The sequence below is a fragment of the Sceloporus occidentalis genome, unplaced genomic scaffold, assembly GCF_023333645.1.
Source record: "Sceloporus occidentalis isolate IW3139 unplaced genomic scaffold, rSceOcc1.0.p SCAF_5, whole genome shotgun sequence".
Lineage (NCBI taxonomy): Eukaryota > Metazoa > Chordata > Lepidosauria > Squamata > Phrynosomatidae > Sceloporus > Sceloporus occidentalis.
In genome coordinates, this window is record NW_028316985.1 from 10,785,583 (window position 1) to 10,807,497 (window position 21,915).

General features: G+C 41.4%; 1 protein-coding gene across 1 annotated transcript in view; it reads right to left on the minus strand.

The window, feature by feature from the left end:
- Positions 1–20,438, minus strand: part of LOC149311652 (inositol 1,4,5-triphosphate receptor associated 2-like) — a 57,829-nt gene extending 37,391 nt beyond the window's left edge. Inside the window, exons 1-11 of the mRNA XM_089527559.1 lie at positions 19,826–20,438; positions 14,196–14,306; positions 12,557–12,737; positions 11,506–11,552; positions 10,513–10,591; positions 9,630–9,788; positions 7,336–7,453; positions 4,449–4,499; positions 4,262–4,339; positions 3,437–3,493; positions 85–144 (exon numbers count right to left, since the gene is read on the minus strand). Coding sequence (XP_089383685.1) covers positions 85–144; positions 3,437–3,493; positions 4,262–4,339; positions 4,449–4,499; positions 7,336–7,453; positions 9,630–9,788; positions 10,513–10,591; positions 11,506–11,552; positions 12,557–12,737; positions 14,196–14,306; positions 19,826–20,438 — 1,554 coding nt within the window. The remainder of the gene's footprint in view (positions 1–84; positions 145–3,436; positions 3,494–4,261; positions 4,340–4,448; positions 4,500–7,335; positions 7,454–9,629; positions 9,789–10,512; positions 10,592–11,505; positions 11,553–12,556; positions 12,738–14,195; positions 14,307–19,825) is intronic.
- Positions 20,439–21,915: the final 1,477 nt, after the last annotated feature.

Here is a 21,915-nt window from a genome sequence, read left to right on the forward strand (position 1 = left end):
ATCTCTTAACACAGGACATTCAGGCAAGGAGCGGGAAACCTCACCTTCTCCCTCCAGCCCCTGAGGAAAATACTGCAACCATACCTCTATTACTGAGGTGTATTCCTTAAGAGTAGACTTCAGTTCCTGGATATCCAAGTCCTTCTGTAAATTGTTAAAAGTCAGAAATATAGAACCAGAAGACAACTGAAAAGACTCCTACATTCAGTTTTTGGAATTCAAATTATTCCTACTCTGATGATTCAAGATTGTGTGTATGTATGTGTATGTGTAAGAGGAGCTGAACTTTTCTGTAGTTGAAGCTATTTGATGAGTATTGAAGATCAAATGATGATAGCTTGAAAAAGCATCAACAGCTTTTCTGGACCTAGAGTTCCCAGAATTCCCCACCTCCCAGCCAACACTGGGGGATGGCCACAATATGGCCACTGTCTATACTGGCTGGGGAATTCAGGAAGGTGTCTTGCTCAGTGTAACTTTCCCAAGTTCGGACAGGGGCTAACAACATATATAACTCTGATCCTGTCCCTTAGTAGCCCAGGAAAGTGTGAATCTCTTAGAAGTTTATCACATGGGGAAATCCCATGTAGAAACGGGAGTTTCAGTCAGAAAAAAACCCATAAAAGCAGGTTGATTTTCACATGGCATCGTTGTTAAAGAGGTGCTAACCTGAACAGAAAGTAGACAGAAAGTAGACAAAAGCTGCTACTTTTTACTTTCGGAAAATCCTGAAAGTAAAAAAGGAGTGGCTCTTATCTACTTTCCATTCAGGTTAACACCACTTTAATAAAACGATGAGTGTGAAAATCAACCCGCTTTGCTGGTCCAGCTTTTAAAACCCGTTTTTGCATGGGATTTCCCCATGTGATAAACTCCTTAGAAAATGCAGACCAAATGAAATTTTCGAGCATCCTTAGTACAGAATCAAAACATTTATGCATCACTATCTCCTACCTACTTAAAGCAGCAGTGAAGACTCTGGCTGCATCTACACTGCAGAATGAATGTAGTTTGACCCTACTTTAACTGCCATGCCTCCATGCTAGGGAATTCTGGGATTTGTAGTTTTGTGAGACATTTAGCCTTCTCCATCAGAGAGCTCTGGTGCCACAACAAATTACAAATCCCAGGTTCCACAGGATGGAGACATGCCAGTTAATGCAGTGTCAAATTGCATTATCTCTGCAGTGTGGCAGCAGCCTATGATGTCAATGGGGTGGGCAACCCACTCCTCATCTTAGCATAAATTTTAAAGGAACTATCCAAGGTGATGAATATATTTGGGGGACCAGGTTCAGCTCCTCAGGCAGTTTTTTTGGACTACAATCCAGAACAAATTCATTACCCCACTGACAGTACTTCCACCAGCCTCCTCTACTAACAGCAGCATCTCTATGTTCTAGGCAAGCACCTTTTCCTGGCCTTGCTGCTTGAGATGTTTTCAGAGGAGATGCCAAAAACATAAACTGGAATCTTAGACACACAAAGCATGTGCACTCTCATGAACCCTTCCTAACACACCTTAGATCAAAACAAGTCACCCAAATGTAGAGGGCTGCCAGGCTGAACAGAGCTTGTAAACTTTACATTTTTGGACTACAATTTTCAGTGTTTTTCAGTCAACATGAAGAGTGACCAAGAATAGTTGGGAAATTTAAGGAGCTGTATTACAAACATGCAATTTTACTGAGGTCTGAGAAACCCATACTGTAAAAGAAGCAGATTCATCCTAGAATCTGGTACTGAGAGACCAACTGCTCCTGAATATGGAGGTTTTACAACCTAGACTGCAATAAATATGCCCACAGCAAAGAAAGAACAAGTATGACACAAGTGTGGGTTCTCAGACACACCTTAATGAACAGACACAGGAATGGATTATTATTGCACCAACAGTGTTAACTGTGCTTTCCTTTTTGTCAGTAATTCAAATTATCTGCAGGTGTTTGGAGCAGGAAGAAGGCAAAACTATGCAAAACCAGACTTAGCCAGAGCAAGGCTTCGGAACACAGGAAAGGTTTGCAAACAGAGGTATTTTTGAACAGCTGATCTCTGTGTTTTTGCAAACTTCTAGTTTGATCCAGTGTAGCTTTGGATATGTGACAGCATTATACCACTAGACAACACTGTTAGCCAGTCAGAGTTTTACCCTTATGAGGAATTAGTAGAACAAGTTTTCGAAGGTGTGAAGAAATAGAAGGTTCCCCCCCCTCCACACACACACAGTTAAATGCTCCTCTTTCTATGTAAATGCAGCATAGGATTGGGTGAAATATGCTGTACCTTCTTCAAGGAACCATAATTACATTTTTGTTTCAGCTTTCTGACAAAGGGGAAGGTGTTCCATATGTAGACCAACCAATCCTGATAAGCAATATAAGGGATTTTCAAGACATTAAGATATCTCATCAAGGAAATGGCCAATCTTTGTGATAAAATTTGCATTTTGTCCCCCCCCCCACTTTTTTGCAAAGGTTTTGTCATCACACAAAAAGTCGATTTTATTTTTTGCAAATAATACAAATATGTGTGGTACATTTGCATTCTGTGTGAATTTTTTGAGCAGAAATATCCTGAATCAGTTAAAAGATGTACAAAACCTTCACTGATCTCACCTAGCACAGCAAACATTTTTTGCTATCCCATGCAAGCATAATTAAGTGAAGATTTGCATCTCTGATGTTAACAGATTAATCACATTCTTGAAGCTGGCAAATATAATCAAGGAATATCAGTTTCATGATATTCTTGACTGAATTGACTGCAATAAGAACTTTTTGGAAAACTGCTGCCTTCAAGGGCTTTTTCTCTCAGTAGACTGACACCATCTAGAGTCAGCAAGTAGCTAGTGCAGAACATAAGGAAGACACCTTTTACTACCTACTTTCTCTCCTGACATGTCACTGGCTTCTGGGTGTTTGGGAAGATGATAATGCAAAGGGGTAACCACTATGACATTTACACATTCAGATTGCTTAAATGCTACCCAGTAGCTATCATTTGGACTATATGCATTTTATTACCATTTTCTGCCCTTTACTAAGCTGCCTTGAGAAAGGCAAGATATAAATACAGATCTGAAAACATTTCTTTTCACACAGCGGCACTGTGGTAAATTTCTCAGCTATAGCAATACCCACATGCGAAAATCCCAAAGTGCAGGTGTCTGTGTTGGTCTAAAACAATTTCCAGCAGTTTTTATCTCTACAAACACCCCCCCACAAATATTTTGAGTTACAACAGAGATAGCTTATAATAATGCAATATTACTGGGAAATTCCATTGTCCCTCCAATTACTGTAAAAATTGCAACTAAACTATTGAAGGGATAGAAGATGTCATAGTCCCTGCTAACTAGAAAGTCCCACGGCTTCAACCCTACAAGCCATCTATCTAGCAAAACTGGCTCTGCAGCATCACCACAATAACTACTAACCTTAAGGAGGGATGCATCCTTGCTCCCCAGCATGTTCTCATACAAATGCACTTGCATCTGGGAAGAAGGAACAAACAAAAATCAGCAAGCATCTCAGACACATCCAACAGCATATGCATCTAATGGAGAGCAACCAACACATAGCTGAAACACATTCCCAGAGTGCATCTACACTGGAGAATTAATGCAGTTTGATACCACTTCAACTGCCATGGCACCATCCTACAGAATCATGGGAATACCAAGAACTCTTTGGAAGAAAAGGCTAAAGACCTTGTAAAACTACAAATCCCAGCATTCCATAGGCTTAAATTGGTGTCAAACTGCATTATTTCGACAATGTGGATGCATACTAAGCCATACAGGAAGAAGAGCAAAGTATGTCAAAAGGAAGATAAGAGTTAAAGCTGAAAGCTCTAGGCTAGGGATGGAGAAAACTTTTTTTTAGTGCAAGAATAGTTTCCTGTACAGAAAATGTATTTCCTGCGCAGAAAACACTGTGGGTCTTCACAGAAAAAAAAAAATCTTCCACAGCACTTTGGGATGTTAGAAATCAGAGACAATTCTGCAGAAGAATCTTCATTTTCTCCCAAGGTAGAGTGAAAACAACCATAGTTATCCAACCACAAATACAAGTCAAAGATTTATATCCCTAGCAGAGATAGTGGGAACTACTCTGACAATATCTGGAAACTCAGTGCCTTAATCTGCCTTAATCTGTACACTACATGATTCTGGATGCCTGGTAAATATAGCTGGCACTGAAAATATTGCATTCAACCCTTTTTTTTACCCCACAAAGCCAAAATTGTAGAAACCACTTGCCTGCAGTTCAGCCACATTTCTGGACAACTCCGCAATCTTCTTCTCAAGACCATCTGAATCCAGAGCATTCCTGATGTTCTAGATTAAAGCGCATACCATGTGTTATGCACAGCTAAATTAGATAGCAAAGTTTGCCAAATGCTGTGCAGCTGGTCAGAGAAAAGAGTATAAGAGGTTATGTTCCTACCTCCTCTTGTAGAGATGAAATCTTGAGAATGAGGACCTGATTATCTTTTTCCTGGATGGAGGGGGAGAATGAAATGACAGGGAAGAGAGAGGAAAAATAGAGTGATGCTGCTCAAAGAGATGTTTCCATCATTTATAGATTACCTAGGGTCAATATAAACAAACTCCATGTGGATACTGAATTCTTAATTCCTTTGAGCAAATTCAGAGCCATTAGAACACCCCGATGCACTGGCATCAGTGGCATCACTAGGCTGTGGCATTCATGCTGAAATGCTGAAGAGATGAGGCTCAGTGAGAGGGAAAAATCAAAGCTTCAGCATTGTTGTTTTTTAAATTAAAATTTAAAAAGATAAAGTCAAAGAAATTAAGAACCATTTACATATGAGTTTATGTATAACATGAATTAACTAAATCAAGGTTTTAGGGGGGAAGGGATGCATAACATAGTACTATATATATTATGCTTAATTTAAGCAATATCTCTGTTTTCTATTTGTTTGTTTGTAATTTTAAAGGATGAATAAAGATTGTATTTAAAAATTAAAATTTAATTCTTTTTTTAAAAATTAAAAAAATAATTTTTTAATTTTTTTTAAAAACATTATTTTAAAATTTTCTTTAAAAACATCACATTTTCTCACATTTTCATTTTAACCACATGAAACTATGTCTATGTAAATACATTTAGGCTGTGTGCCTCATGTTATAAATTGAAGGTATAATTTTAATTTTGCTAGTTGTTTAGGTCACTGCTGTTAACATGACATTCAGTGATATACAGGAATTACGATGTATGAGTAACATTAGAACAAAAAACTGGACTAAGGATTTTGTATGGTGTGGCATGGGAGTAGATGAATGTGTGTGTGTGTGTGTGTGACACCATGAGTTACTGCAACAGGGAACAGGGCTGTCATAATTGTCCACTTTTACCAGGGACAAAATGTAGGACAAATTCAAGACCAAACTGTAGGGCAACTGCAGGACAAAACTCAGCTCAAAATGTAGGACATTTAAGGTCCACCATTTTTCTTCAATGTCCTACATTTTGGGCTGAGTTTTGTCCTGCAGTTGTCCTACAGTTTGGTCTTGAATTTGTTCCACATTTTGTCCCTGGTAAAAGTGGACAATTATGGCAACCCTAGGAACACCAATGCTAGCAATGCCACTGATTGGCCTCCCAAGCCAAAAGGAATCTTCATCCCACCACTTCAATGTGAGACATATCATCCTGCCTCCAGAATTTGGACCAGTGGCCATGCTGGTAGGGCCTTGTCCGCATTGGTGAGGATACTCCAGGGGCAGCCCAGAGTATCCTGGCCCCACAGTTGCCTTGACCTGCCACCGTTTCTTCAGCATCCATTTCCTCACTGCAGCGACTATGTGCACAGCACCAAGCGCTGGGCCATCAGGTGCATCTGCCACCATTATGGGTTGCTCATTTCTGAGGTCAGAATGATGTACCCAGCAAGGGTCACATGCTGGGTACCTCATTGAAGATTTTCACACTGGCACTTACTGTGGATTAAACGCTGGTAAGATGTCTCTGAAGCGCAAGGGTGTGAAAGCTGGTTGCACTTCTGAAACATCAATGAAGTGCCCCCTCGCCTCTACCATTCTTGAATCATTCACAGAGCAGCCATTTCCTAATAATGGGAACTTTGCGTTAATAGGAAATGACTGCTCCGCAAATGATTCAAGGATGGTAGAGGCGAGGGGACGTTTCACTGACACTTCAGAAGCGCGACTGGCTTTCACACCCTCACACTTCAGGGATGTTTTACCAGCACTTTACCAGTGCTTAACCCACGGTAAGCACTGGTGTGAAAATCTTCATTATGACCTCAGCTACCCACAGATGTGGTGGATGCACAAGGTGGTCTAATGGGATGCCCATGCAGAGAGCCACTGCTACGATGCTGGATGATCCGGAGCAACAAGCAACTTATTTTCATTCATTTTAGGCTTATTATGCCCTGGTTCTTGTGTGGGACATGCTGGACATTGTCCAGTCTGTGCACTGGAACCAGGGTTTGAGTAACACATTATCCAAAGGGGATGATGCCATAATGGATGGGAAACAGGCCTTTTGGTCCATGCAGATGAGGCCTAGGACAAATGTTCCCAGGTTATGGGGTTGCTTCTCCTCTGTCTCTTTCATCTGGGCTCACTGACACCATTTATAAACCTGGCATGAAACACAAATGAACACACCATACGAGAGATTTACTTGTTTTAGAATCAATATCTGATTCTCAGTTACATGAAATAGTTTAGCTTGTGCAAATTAAGGACTGATACTTATTATATTTATTTATAGTTTTCTTGAATTCCACTTTGTTATTTAGATATCAAGGATTATTTGTTCATTTTTTTCCATTTGTCTTGAGTTAAAAAAACCTTGATGCAAGCAAAGCCTTGCATTTCATTTTATGTATAAAAATTATAATGCTTGAAACCAAGCATATTTCTACACGTAGCAGATTGTACATGCATTTGAATTTCAATGATCCATACTCTGTAATGTGTAATACCAGTACAGAATGCACTACTGATAAGGAGTACACCATCCAGTTTAGAAAGAAAGGCTACTTCCATTTTACCAAAAATGTTTCTGGCCTGTGTTGATAAAATATGTGTGTTTGAAAATATCTGTGTATTCTTATTAGAATTTCATAAACCAGAAAAGGGACTGAGTACAAATTTTCAGGGATGGGAGGAGCATGGAAAAGTTCTTTATCTATCCTTAGACAGGTTGAGTCTCCCTTATCCAAAATGTTTGGGACTGGAAGTATTACACACTAAAGAGTCTTGATCATAATCAAACCCAAGTCTCAGATTTACATAACAAACATCAGTATGTGAGATGGTCTCAGTCCACCTACTAGCTGTTTATTCTGGGCTGCAATCTTCAATCTTTTTTCTTCAGAAGCACTGAAGTTATTCTTTGCTTCTTCCAACTCCTCTTTTAGAGCCTTAATTCGAGAGAGAGACTGCTGGAAACTGAAAAGAACCGAAGCTGTCATGACTGTTATAAGCAATATGAGGGACTATGATGCCACTTTAATTGCCATGGCAACAACCTATGGAATCTTGGGATTCGTGGTTTAGGGAAGGGTAATTTAGGATTCTCAGCCAGAGAGCTTTTGTGCCTTGCTGAACTACAAACCTCAGGATTCCATATGATGCAGCCATGCCAATTAAAGTGGAATGATAGTGCTATAATTGTACAGTGTAAAAAGGCCTCAAAATAACATTGTCATTTAAAAAAAACCCACAAAACAAATGATAGGCCTTCACTACTTAGAGCACAGATAGGAACCATGCAGCCATCTAGATTTAACTGAATGGAAATCCCAACATAGATATACTAAGTTAAGACTGCTGGGATCTACAGTCCTACAACTGTATGATTCTCCCTGATTAGAGTACCACTGGCCTAAGGTCTGACAAGAGGTAGAGGTATAGCCATGTAATCTCTTTGTTGCTTCAGTGAGACTGTGCAAAGAAGAAAACACGTGCAGCACCCATTACTAGAATAAATTGCTTGTATTTCCAACAGCCATGATAGCAATTGTTCTCTACAGTGCATTTACTACAAATAGCTATTGGAATGTGTGCCACAATGAATCAGAATAGCAGCCAGTGCATGGAAATGTTATTTGTTTTATGCTGGTTGCAGGATACTCAGAGTCATCATCCTCCCAAATAATATATCTAAGGTGTGGTAACGACCTAAAGAGACAGGTCTGACTAATTTAGGAGGTATAGTCAATGGTGGATGGTAGTTTCCATTATCAGTGCCATTATCATGGCAAATCCATGCTGGGTTTCGTACAGGAGTTACTCCAAGGTGCTACCACCTATTCTCCAAACAGTTTCAGCACTTAGAATAGCCTGTTTAGGTTCAGAATGGATTATTTGCCTCAGGGAAGCTACCAGCTGCCACTGGCCATACCTAAATGGTAAAGCATAATCTTGAACAACATAAAATGAATGTTGCTGGATCAGACCATAGGCCAATCTAGGCTATCATGCTGTCATCCACAATGGCCACCCACATGCCTATGAGAATCCCACAACATGAAAGCAACAGCCCTCTTCCATTATTGTTCAGATATATGCTGCCTCTGAAACCGGAGACAGCAAATAGTAACCATATGAGAGTCAGTGTGATGTAATGGTTTGAGTGTTGGACTATGATTCTGGAGATCAGGGTTCGATTCCCCGTTTGGCCATGGAAATCCATTGGGTGGCCTTGGGTACTCTCAGTCCTAGAAGACCCAACTATAGGCTTGCCAAATCAGAAATGACTTGAAGGCGCACACACAACAACACCAACAGCCACCACCACATGAGTACCAGTCATGTCTACCATGATTTTGTCTATTAAAGATCTCAAACTTCCCAGGTATAACAGCTTAGTTGGCAGGCCTGTTATCTAAGATCTTGGGCACTGCATTGGTCTGCATTGTCTTCTGATGAAGACAACACAGTGCTAGACAGACCCATGCAATCATCTCAGTTGGAACAAATTTTGCATGGCTCCTTCCTGGATTCTCAATTCCTGACTTGTGTAAATGCTGCTCTATGTTCTTCTATTTAAAGTCAAATGTTCTGTTTCCAGAATGAAAGTGAGACTGCCCTTGCTGCTTCCATGAGATGTAGAGGTAGCCACTAGTTTAAATGGAGATAAGATAAAATCCATCCCTATCAGTGGCTACTGGACACAACAGCTATGCACAACTTCTAGGTATCTGAGAAGGAGACTGCTTCCAAACTCTTGTTCATTTTGTGTTCATTCAAGTTGTTTCCGACTTATGGCAAACCTAAGGTGAACCTTTTTCTTGGCAAGTTTCTTCAGAGGGGGTTTGCCATTGCCATCTTCTGAGGCTGAGAGAGTGTGACTTGCCCAGGGTCACCCAGTGGGCTTACATGGCTGGCCAGGATTTGAACCCTGGTCTCCAGAGTCATAGTCCAATGTTCAAATCTCTACAGCACACTGGGTCTCACTTCCCCTCCTCAAAGTCAGATTTCAGAGCTCAGGATTTCAACTTTCAACCAAATCTAGATGAGTTCTGAAAGGTACACACTCTGGAATTAAGCAGCACAAAATCTGTTTGTATTAATTCCTGAACTCAAGCAGTTAAAGACTTAACTTAAATTCAATATGCTCCACCTTTTTATCTGGCTGTGCAGTTCCCCATTCTCTTCCATTAGTCTGTTGTTGGTCTCTTCCATGGCATCCAAAGACTGCTTCAACTGGCTGTTCTCTTCTTGGAGTTTTTGATTGTTGAACTGAAGATCTGCTATACAAGTGATCAGGTCAGACGTTTCCCTGGATGTACAAGGAACAGAAGGCCCAGTTTATGTGCCATTTTAATAAAGTGCCACTAAACAGGCTACCATAAAATAGACTGCCATTTTGATTGCTAGATCCAATGCAATTTCTCCTTTATCCATATTTCTGATGATGGGGAGGATCGGCTGTAGGAGTTGTGGGTAGCTCCAAATAATACCTTTCATCACCAGATCTTGCCTATGTGTCACCCGTCTATATTTTTCTTACCAAGATTTGTTCATGGGATAAAACTCCCAGGGATTATGTTCAAAAATCATCCTATTTTAATGGAGGAATAGTTGTGATTATGAAGACAGAGCACTCACGATTTTCTGAAAATGAAGGTATGCTTTCAGAATACTTTTGTCAACATAACTAATTCAGGAAGCTTCCCAACAGATGAACTTATAGAAGTGACCAGTCAGCATCTTGAAGAAGCCAATTTCTTTAAAAACAAATTACTATGTTGGCGATTTAATGAACATATCTCCCATCTGCCACACAGTGTAAGGACCAACAAACATGTAATAGTAAAGTTAGTAGGTTTCTTAGAAGAAGCTCAAAGACAAGATACTGAAGGTGGCATATAACCAAGATGTTTCAATTGAGGTGAGTGTGTGTGCTTGTTTTTTATTTTAGTCTTTTGTTTTAGTCTTTTATTTTTGTTACACATTTGCTAGTCATTGCATTTGTTTGGCTCTTTAGAAAAAAGAGTGCTCACAGGTCTCCTCTAGACACATCTCCACCAAGTGCTTCTAGGCTTCCAGATGTTACATTCATCCTCATGGGAGTCCTTTTAGCTGCAATAAAAGTTTTTCAGATGTAGATCAAGGGACAGACAAGTCTTTTTACATTTGTATATAGTATTGCCAAGTCTTCCTAGCCTTGTCAAACCCCATGACATCTTTAAATATTCCTCTGAGAATACCTCCACTCATGCCTCTGGTCATCTCAAAGCTAAACACTGAATGTTCTCTCATATCAATTCTCTAGCACCATAAGTGAAAATTCCTTCTTCCACATTACACTATTATAGCATTATACTTCCACTTTAAATGCCTTAGTCCCAACCAGAAGGATCCTGGAATCTGCTGTTTAGGGAGGCTTGTTATTAATTCTCAGCCAGAAAGCTCTGGTGCCTCAGCAAAATACAAACACCAGGATCCCAAAGGATGCAGCCAGGGAGTGGAATCACTGCGTTATAATTCTATATTGTGTTAGAGTCCCCTTTCAGTGCATTTTCTTTACATCTCCATTCATTCTCTTTACTTTATCCCTACATACCAGTTATTTGCAAACCGTGCCAAAGTACATCCACCCCCTTGCAACAATTTCTATCACCATGCAAAAATTCACTTTATTACCCACACTGATCATATCTAGCAATGACAGCTAGTGGCTTTTATATCAATGGGGCAACTGTTCTGGGTTTCTGCCCGAGATTCAAAGAAGCTCCCTAAGGTGCTGAGTTTTCTCTTCTAAACAGGTTGGGCAGCTTTGTTATCTCCCTTCATGTTCACACTAAAACCCAGAATGGATTCATCACCCCAATGAAATAGAAACCACCAGTTCCCACTGATGTCAAGAATCAAGATCAAATAGACCCTAAGGAAAAGTGTCATAAGAGTGGGTTGTGAACTACTCAAAGGTGAAGAAACTTGATACTTGTAGGAATGATGGCTTAATTTTCCATAATATATATTAAGTTTCATACCTCCTAGAGTGCCATCTGGAGTTGTTTCTGTAATAGGTGATTCACTCCTGGGTAGTGATTGGTGGAGGCAGAGGGAGAAGAGGAAGAAAAGAGATTTGATATTAATATGTTCAAAAATACAGGCCTAAAATCAACTGTTAGTCCCAACACACATAGGAGCACTGAATCAATGGAACTGACATCACTGTTGACTTACTAAGTTTCCATTGATTCAATGTGTTTACTCTGGTTGAGATTAACAATTCAATTTAGGCCAAGGGTAAGCAACTGTGGAAGCCTAGCATTAGTCTGGCAGCAGACTTTGGAATGCCACACATCCCACACTGTTCTTGCAAAAAGAAAAAAATATCAATTTTTTGCCCCAATTTTTTGCCATTTGCTTTTGCTTCAGCCTACTGCGAGGGGCAAGATTCTGCCCTGTCCTCTCCTCTCAATCCTGCAGAGTTATTTGAATGCAAACTACTATTGCCCTTTCAACTCTATTTGCAGTAACTGAAGTAAGCTGAAGACAAAGGGGGAGAGTGGAAGGGAACAACAACAAAAAGCCTGGGTCATTTCAAAAGCAGCTGAACAAATTAAAAGGGTTTACCTGAACTGTTCTTAACAAACTGGAACAGTTGAAGGGTATACTAGTGGTGGTGGAAGAATTATAGCCTTCCAAATGTTGCAGAATTTCATGTCTCATCTATCATGACAATTTGCCAACATCCAACACGATGGATGTTGGATTCCAATAAATGTTTGAGGGACACACAAATTCCCGTGCATTCCTTCATGCCTTCTCTCTACTCTATAGCCCTCACTTTATTCCCAGATATGGTTAAAAAAGAGGAATACATGCAACATCCAGGAAAATATTTTAAATGCATTTAGACAGAGAGAAAGACTTTAAGATAATAAAGGTAGATTAAAACATAAAACAATCTACAGACAGAGCAAATTAATGTCCTCACAAAGTGACATCTCATTCAACAGATGGTAGAAGCATTTCTAAGGTGTGCATCAACACTATACATATTGTCAGAAAAAGACAGCAAGATGTTTTAACTACCAGTTCCTTCGGCAGTCTTCAATCCATTCCTTCATGATGGCATGATAAGTTTCCAAGTCCATGGAAATGTCCTTTTGTTCAGGATCAAGCATGTTACACAGTTCTTCCAGACTGCTGTCTTCTGACCCCCGGCTTGTTGTGTACCTCAGGAAGTCAACTAATTTGGAAACAGCCACTTTTCCTAAGAAATGCAGTGACAATTCACACTAGAATCAAACCATTTGGGTTTAGAGTTTGAGAGTTTAGAAAGGAATTCCACAAAAATATTGAGGGCCTACTTATGTAGGTGCAGCAAGAGTGGGCAATGAGCAGCATTCATCATTATCATCATCATCTCTTATCTGCCTCTCCCCATGAAGTGAATAGGAATGGATCCCTGGTCACTTCTTGCAAAAAGGTGGACAAAAAATAGCAAAAATTCCCTCCACACAACCTGGTGGAACGTGGGACAAAAATGTGATTTTTTAAAAGGGGATATAATGGGCAGATGCAACTGTCCAAGGTTTCTTGTGTTAATGTGTCCGCCGATGGTTGACTACTCCTGCTATATGAATAATATCAGGTTTTGTTCAGCTGTCTAAACCTTTGAGCATAGATAATATACACAGGGAATCCTTTTACATGTATATTATCTACTTATTTGAAAATATTAACAAATGAGAAAGATTTCACAATGGTATACAACAATAAAATACCCAAGCCAGGAACAGTGTAAAGAATCTAACTATAATGCTAAAAGTATCCATAGAAATACAGAATAGGTTGGACAACACAGGGAAGGCTTGCAAAAATAGGTAATTTTTCAGCATAGGTCTGAAAAATAAGGACCGCTAGAGCATGCTGAAAATCAGGAGGAGGAATATTTTGCAAAGGCTGCATCCACACTGCAGAAATAATCCAGTTTGACACCACTTTAACAGTCACGGCTCAATGCTATGGAATTCTTAGAACTTCTTCCTTCTCAGACAGAGGACTTTGGTGCCACAAGAAACAAATTTCCAGAATTCTATAGCATTCAGTCATGTTAGTTAAATGGTGTCAAACTGGATTATTTCTACAGTGCAGATGCAACCAGAGTGGGGTTCACACACTCAGTGACCAGCACTGAGATGTTATCTGGAGGCTCAGAAGCTGCTGTATGAACTGAGCTCTCCTCTATAACCTATGCAGTTGTTGCATTGGGGGCTTACCCCTGAGTAGCTGTACCTAAAATTGAACTGTGCCTTGTACGCTTTGCCAAAGTATAAGGATTACACTTGGCCCTTTGCTTTGATCTTCCTCATTATCCTTAGTCCCATCTTCTGATGGGTCCCATCTCAGTGGCCCAGCAAATCCAATTCAGGTTTTAGGTGGAACTTTGAAGCTTGTACCCAAGATACTAATCATATCTTCATAATAGATTCAGCACCTTTTATGGACTAAACCTGAAATAAATTCACCGCCCCCAGCATGGCAACCATTAGCCATCATTGACTATTCTTGGGTTGTGACTCTCCTCTTCCCAAACTGGAATTCAACCATTGGTTTACAGACATATCTTATCCCTGCACTAGCGTCAATACGAATCTCAAGTATGAAATGGCACTTAGCCTTTCTTTGGAAAGTTTCTAACAACTACAGAAGGGACTTTAAAAAAAACCTCTTCTTTCCACGTCACATGCAGAGAACATTGTCGTCAATAGATCTTCTTCACAGATCAGGCTTACGTCAGAATCTTCATCACTTCTGGTTTCTACTGGCAGTTTCCATTCTGCAAGGAGAAAGGACAGTGGTAGGTGGATTGTTCTCCTAGCATTCTTGGAAGATTTAAAACAAGTTGACTTTAAGTCATGATATATCATCTTCAGGTTTTCTATTAAAGCTGAAACAGAAGTTGCAGCTAATCCAACCAAGTTACTTTTTCAAAAAATTAAAAGGTATTAAATACTGTAAGAACCAATGAGGATCTCACTGATACGCAGATGTAGGAAGTAATGAACTGAAAGTAACCAAGGTCCAAAAACACTGCAGAAATAATCCAGTTTGAGATCTCTTGGGGGCCATTCAGACTACATTAAAAACCGGGTTTGAAAGCGATTCTTCCACATGAAGTTCATATTGGGCCTGATTCCGTCACAATCCATGTTGGGGCTTGCACAAGGAAATGTCCCTTACACTGGGGTATCTAGATTCGGGCTAAAATCTGTCTTTTCTCAAAAGACCCAGGTTGCGCAAAATTTGAACTTGCCCTCGATCATGATCGGGGCAAATTTAGGGAGAGATTAGGGTCAGGGGGCGGGCAGAGGTCAGAGCATTCCCTCCCATCATCAGAGAGGAGGGGGGAGGAGGAGGAGGAGGAGGAGGAAAGAGCCGAGAAAAGGGGAATCTGGATGCAAAGGGAGGAAAGGGGGAAATCAGGGGTGACTTTTGGGCTGCAGAGGGCTGCCAGAGAGAGGTGCGGGGTGGAGAAAGTGATGATAGAGGAGGAGGAGGAGGAGGAGGAGGAGGAGGAGGAGGAAGGGGCCGTGGGAGGAAGGGAGCCATGGAGGGGATCCTAAAACAGAGCAGGAGGAGGAGGAGGATGAAGGAGCTGGGGAAAGTGTCAATGGGCATCCCCGAGGAAGGAGAAGGTCTGAAGGAAGGAAGGAGGAGGAGGAGGATTTCCAGAGGGAATTGGGTTGTGGGGCTACGCTGGGGCATGTAGGGAAATCAGGCTGCTTGTTCTACTTTCATTTCCTCTTGCTCCTGGATTATTGTCAGAGGGAGGTGGGGGGTGGTGGAGAAAGCTCAAAGGGAGGTGAGGGTCGGAAGGAAGGAGGATTGCCCAGGGAAGTAGGGCTGTGGGTCCAAGCTGGGGGATTATTTTTGACCAAATATGCACATGATTTTTTTCCTTGAGGCAGATAGAGCAGGGCTAGCGGCTTGTGCACTTTCCCTTTCATCTGCTCGCTTCCAGCAAAGGGGAAATGTTGGGAATGCAAATGTTACAAATGTTGCAAAGGGCTAGACTTAGAATTCGAATGTTACATTTTTTGCTCTTGTCAATTAGACAAAATGATACATGCTTTTGCTACTGAATTCAGAGGCAGCCCTGAATTGCTTTTAAAAGCAAAAAATAGAATGCATGGCAATTGCATCCTTTTCTGGCATTTCCGAGGTGAGGAATTTATTATTATTATTATCATTATTATTATTACATGTGTAAGAGGCATTCTGGGGGGGGGGGTGGCAAGGAGTGGGGGATGCATTAGCTTGCATGGGATTGAAAATGGAGACAGGGGCAGATCTGACCCAAATTCCCACACATACACACAACACACACAAAAAAAGAGGTTTTAAAAAAATTGACACTTTGGGGCATTTTGTGCATGGCTCTTTAAAAAAAAGGAGGGGGGAAGGACACTTCCAATGCCCCTGCAGAACGTCACCATGACGATCGCTTGATTGACTGCAGGCACCTTTGACAGCAGGCACAGAATGCATTTGATTTAAAATGCCCCTCTTTTTGTAGTGGGCACTTGCTAACAGAGAGATTCAGGGGAGGGGCATCCGAATCAGCCCAGTTCCTTCCAGGTCTTTGATGCCAGTCTGAATGGGGCCTTGGACTGCCTGGCTGAGTGCTAGGAAATCCTGGGAATTGTAGTTTGTTGTGGCACCAGAGCTCTGTGACAGAGAAAGCTAAATGGCTCACAAACCTTCAGTTCCCAGAATTCCCTAGCATCAAGCCAGGGCAGTTAAAGCGGTCTCAAGATGGATTATTTCTGCAGTGTGTTTTGGACCCAAGGGCCCGTACATACAGGGGAAAATAAAGCTATTTCAGGTCACTTTGGAGGTATGCTGTTTAAATGATGCGTGTGTCCTAAGAGTCCGGAAGCTGCGCCAAAGCCACACTCCAGTCCTTAAGACTGGAGCATGGCTTTGGTGTGGCTTCTGGACTCTTAGGACACACACATCATTTAAACAGCATACCTCCAAAGTGACCCAAAGCAGCTTTATTTTGGCCTGTCTGTATGGGGTCTTAGTTACTTAGCTATTACAAGTTACTGCTTTTCTGAGAGTTAGGGCATAGCATGCTACATTTAAAAAGAAACATAGCAAATGGGGACTCCTCTAGTATGAGTGAAATGTTAGTTACTATCCAAGTTTGCTTTTAAAATGCATTTTCAGAAGAATTTGGAGAGGATTTTTCAGTTTTCGTGTCATTCTTTTTCGTGTCAGTCTGTTTTTAAATGAAAAAATAACACTTAATAGAAGAATTACCTTTTAACATTATAATATGTACGAACAATGTACTACTTATGAAAAAGTAACTTCCCAAGCTTTGCTATTATCCTTCTTTTCTTCATCTGCTGTTCTTCTCCCTATTAAAACTTTATATTCCTTCTGTGGTCTGTGTTTTAAGTATTCACACCAAAATTTGAAGAAACTGTTGCAAAATAGCTTCTAGTAATAGGTAAAAACAATGCAAGAAAAATGCAATACATGTATTAACAAAGATTAGTCTGGTGTGGGGATGTTCCTTCAGATATTGTGGGACTCCAGTTCCCATTATCCTAATCGTAGGCAGTGCTGGCTTGGGGCGAGAGTCCAGCAACATCTGGACAGCCACAGACTTCCCACCACTGAAATAGGTAAAACAACAACAGAAAGTCACCATAACCATATTCATAAGAGGAGTCTTAACAAAATAAATGTAATAGAGTATCGAGGTGGAGAACATGGCTGGCTGGGTAGCTCCAGAACACTAAACATTTGCATCAGATCTCCTTTGTACCAGTCTAAACACCTGGTACAATTTCAAAATGTATTTTTGTTTAATGTATTTCAGTTAGGATCATGTGCAACAGGATAGCTGCAACGTCTGTGTATGAATATGAGAGCTGGACAAGGAAGAAAGTTGACACAGGGGGAGAGGGACACCAATTCATTGGAAAAACTGTGTTCTATGATAGGAAGAAAATAAGATAGGAAGAACGATGATAGGAAGAAAATAAACTCATTTGAAATGTACCAGAGAAGAGTTCTGTGGATACTGTGGACTGCTAAAAAGAGAAATAAATGAGCTCCAGAGCAAATCAAGCCTGAATTCTCTCTAGAAGCCAAGATGACTAAATTGAGAATGTTGTACTTTGGACATATGAGAAGACATGACTCACTAGAATAGACAGTACCTTAGTAAGGTAGAAGGCAACAAGAAAAGAGGAAGACCACATTTCTGACGGATTGACTCGATTAAGGAAGCCATAGCCCTTGGGGGCTATACAGATGAGCAAAAAGAGGTGCGTTCATTATGGCATGAAGGTGTGGCATTTAGATGACGCACGCCTAAAGGCCAGCAGGAACGCACCACGTTTGTGCCATATCCGGGAAAAAGCGGCATTAAAAAGAAGCAGCTTTCCCCCAGTTCTTTTTGAAAAAGGCAGCTTCGTGCCACCTTCTCCTGACCGTATAGCCCTTTAGTATGCAAGACCTGAGCAGTAATGTTGAAGATAGGGTGACTTGGAGGTGTCTCATGCATCCATAAATTGAGTTCAACTTGACAGCAGTTAACAATACAACAATAGATACCAGGAAAAAAAGCCAAAAGAAGAATAAATGAGTCCAAGGCCGGTTACACACCGGCACTTTAGTGCGTGACGAGCACGCACTAGGGTTACAAAAGGGCGCACTAAACGGCGGTGGCCCTTCCATATGGCCGCCGCTGTGAGGACGTCACGGCCGCGCCGCCTCTAGACAGGGCGGCACGGACGTGACGTCCTCAATCCGCGGCAGGGCGCCTAGGGCGCCCTTTCCGCGGACCAGGAAGGAGCTCCGTTTCGGAGCTCCTTCCTGGTCTGCGGCGCTGCTTTGCTTCGCTGGGCGCAGCCTTCAGACGGCTGCGCCCAGCGAAGCAAGGGAGAAAGGGGCCAAGTGGCCCTTTTCTCCCCCTCCCCGCCGCCGCGGGGTGTCCTTGGGGCTAGAAGCCCCAAGGACACCCCTTTTCAGGCTGCGGGGAAGCGGCGTTTTGCTGCTTCCCCGCAGCCCGAAAAGCGGCAGATCGGGGCCTCAGCGGCTGCCGGTGTAGCCGCTGAAGCCCCGATACTCTGGGGAAAGGGGCAGGTCCAGACTGCCCCAAATGGGCAGTCTATAACCTGCCCAAGAGTCAATCAAGTCTGAACTCTTCCTGGATGCCCAAATAACTAAATGGAGACTATTGTATATACTTGACTATAAGTCGACCTCATGTATAAGTCGAGGACAGGTTTTGGGGGCAAAATTATGGATTTTGATATGACCCTTGGATAGGTCAAGGGTAAAACTTAGGGACATGTAACAAAGGTGATGATGAAGCAAAGGAAAACAATGCCAAAGAACCTACAAAATTCTGGCAGGCATAACTGTTTTGGCTTACACTAAAGGATGGATGGAAATGAGAGCAGAGAGAGACCAGTGCTTCCAGGACCAATTTCACTCTTGCTTTTCACCAGGGATGGTTCTCTTTTTAATAAGAGCTATAGTATTTACACTGACCCATGGATAAGTCGACCTAGGTTTTTGGGGTCAAGTTTTTGACTAAAATTTCTAGACTTATACATGAGTATATACAGTATCATACTTTGGACATGACAACAGAAGACTTGTTGGAATAGACAATAATGCTGGGGAAAGTGGAAAGCAGTAAAAAAAAAAAAGGGAAGGTGAGATTACAGGTGGACTGACTCAGTAAAGGAGTCAGAGCCCTGAGGCTGCAAGACCTGAGCAGGGCTCAAAGGATCTCTTGAAGGTTTCACACACTTTCCATTACCATAAATCGAAGCCAACTTGATTGTACATAACAATTTTTAGCCGAAATTCAGTCATTTATCCTGAACAGATTAGGACCATGGAATCAACTGCAAAAATGGTAAATAGGCAACTATGTAAACCATGTAGATTCAATGGGTCTGCTCTACTAGTAACAGAAATTGGAATGCAGGTCTTATGTATTTTCCCCCCTGCCACCATGAGTTTCTTTTAACTACCTTGAATACCTTGTTTAAATGTAAGTTCAATAAATTAAAAAGAAAAAGTCGTAGGGTTGATGGACTCTCCTTTGGAGGTTTTAAAATAAAAGTTGGATAGTGTGCTCTCAGGAGCACTTTAATTGTATATTCCTGCATGGTGGAGGTCTAGATGGCTCTTGCCATCAGTGACTCAAGACAGCATAAACACAGATTGTTAGTAGACATCTTGATCAACTGACAAAAGAGGCCGACCTCTAACCCCCTATAGCTAGTACGTCCTTGAATGAGGAATGCATGGTTATCTTACCTTTGCCCTTACCCAAAAAGAGCCTTTGGCTGAGAGGAGACTGGAACACAGAGTGAGCAGACTTTGGTTCCTGGGTAGACAAGTCAGGACTGGATGTCAAATAGCTATATTCCTGAAAAGATTTACTCTTTTGTTCTGTACTGGTGGTGCCACACAACTGAGCAGAGCCTGGTACACCCTGTCTGAAAAGGCATGGTGAACCACTCCCCATTTGTCCTATCAGAAGCCATGGTTTGCTGGCCTTTTCTTTATTTTTACTGTTTGAAAAAGTCTCTGAGAGGATATCAGAGACCCGTCTGTGAGTCGGCGTTGCCACAGGTGGGCACGGGGAAGGACTGTTGTTGTCAGTGAAAGGGCTTAGCAAATAAGTGTCATTGCCCACAGTGCTGTCACTGTCGCTCATTTTCAAGGTCCTTTTCTTCAAGATCTCCTCCAAGTTTTTCCTCACATTGCACTGTGGGCTGTCAAAGTTCTTGGACTGGAACTTTGGAATCTGCAGAGCTGGGTTGGAGGCCTGGTCCATCATGTTAATAGCTTGGAGCTTCCGGCAAAGACTATCCACCGGGTGATGATGGCGTTTTCTGTGATGGCTTTCGGAGGCCATCTTGCCCATTCTTTTTGGAAATTATCTAGACAAAGAAAAAGGGCTCATTCAGAGACCACAGATTTAATCCTCCTCACTAATTTGAGGACTCCTTTACGGTCTTATTTATTTATTAAAGTACTTATATCCTGCTAGACAATTTAAAACTGGTTAAAGCAGTTTTAAATAATGCAACTATTTGACATCTGCAGCCTGGATAAAAATCAGTTAGACATCTGCATCCTGAAAGCTTTGATGAAAAATCAAGTTTTTACTTGGTGTTGAAATGATCCCAGCATTGGAGCCAATAAGAAAATCATGACTCGGGGGGGGGGGGGGAATTCCACAGCCATTTAAGACTTTGAATATTATCACCCAGCACCCCTTGCATTCAGACTGCAAGTGAATTGGTCACCACTGCAATTCCTTCAGAACTGCTGTTATATATAGTATCTTAATGAAGCCTGAATGAATTGAAGCTTCAATTTATTGGGCATCATCCAGGCCTTTATAGCATTCACACACTGCTCTAGCACTTTCACAGCATCAGGTGACAGGAAGAAGTAGAGCTGAACATCACCACTGAAAAAGCCCTGCCATGTCTGTCAGTCCTTCAGACCATATTGCATTCAAATATTCTTCCTTCCCAACCACCCACAAAAGCAACTGCTTGCAGGCTCAGACTTTGGAAGTTACTGCATTTACATTTTCAGTCCTAGGAGTATGAGTTGTCTCCTTGCTTACTTTACATGTCAGCTTTTATATGATTAAGGCTGTATTCTGAGCCCTTTTCAGCTTCATAATAAGGTGCTCCATAATTTCAAAAGACAAGAAGATGTTTGTTCTTTTGTTAAAGGAAATGCAAGGGCAGGGGAAGAAAGAAGACAGTGCCCTAGAATCTGTTATTAGTATACAGTTCAAAAATTTCACCTATAGCTGAAATCGCAGGTTGCATACTACAAGATGTGGCCTTCAAGTCCATGACAGAAAAGGTAATGGGAAAGGAATTTCTCCCCAAGACCGCACCCAAAGAGACACTTCAGACTAAACTTGCATTCATCTATGGATTTCTGCACTTCCAAGAGATCAGACTAGATAACCTTTGGTGTATCTTCCAATTCTGCAATTCTATGACAAATAGAACCAGCCAAGACTGTTCTTTATAGCTTGATATCCCTGGATGTAGAGTTACATGCACTCCTATTTGAGACACTATCATCTACCAATAATACAATTAGATAAATGTTAGACCCTTGGCTTTAATGATCCTTGCACCATCTTCATATGGCAATGTGTATAGAACTCAGAAAATTTCATTTGGACTATAGCTCCTAGAATCCCATAATCAACATCGTCAGTGATCCCTTGCAGTTCTGCCCCCAGACCTGATCCTAAAGACAGCACTCGTCCTCACTGTGAAATTTTACTGGGAGAAACACTGGAAATTAGTTAAATCCTTGTCACAGTATTGGAAGGAAGGGCAGGATACAAGCTTAAATAATGGCAG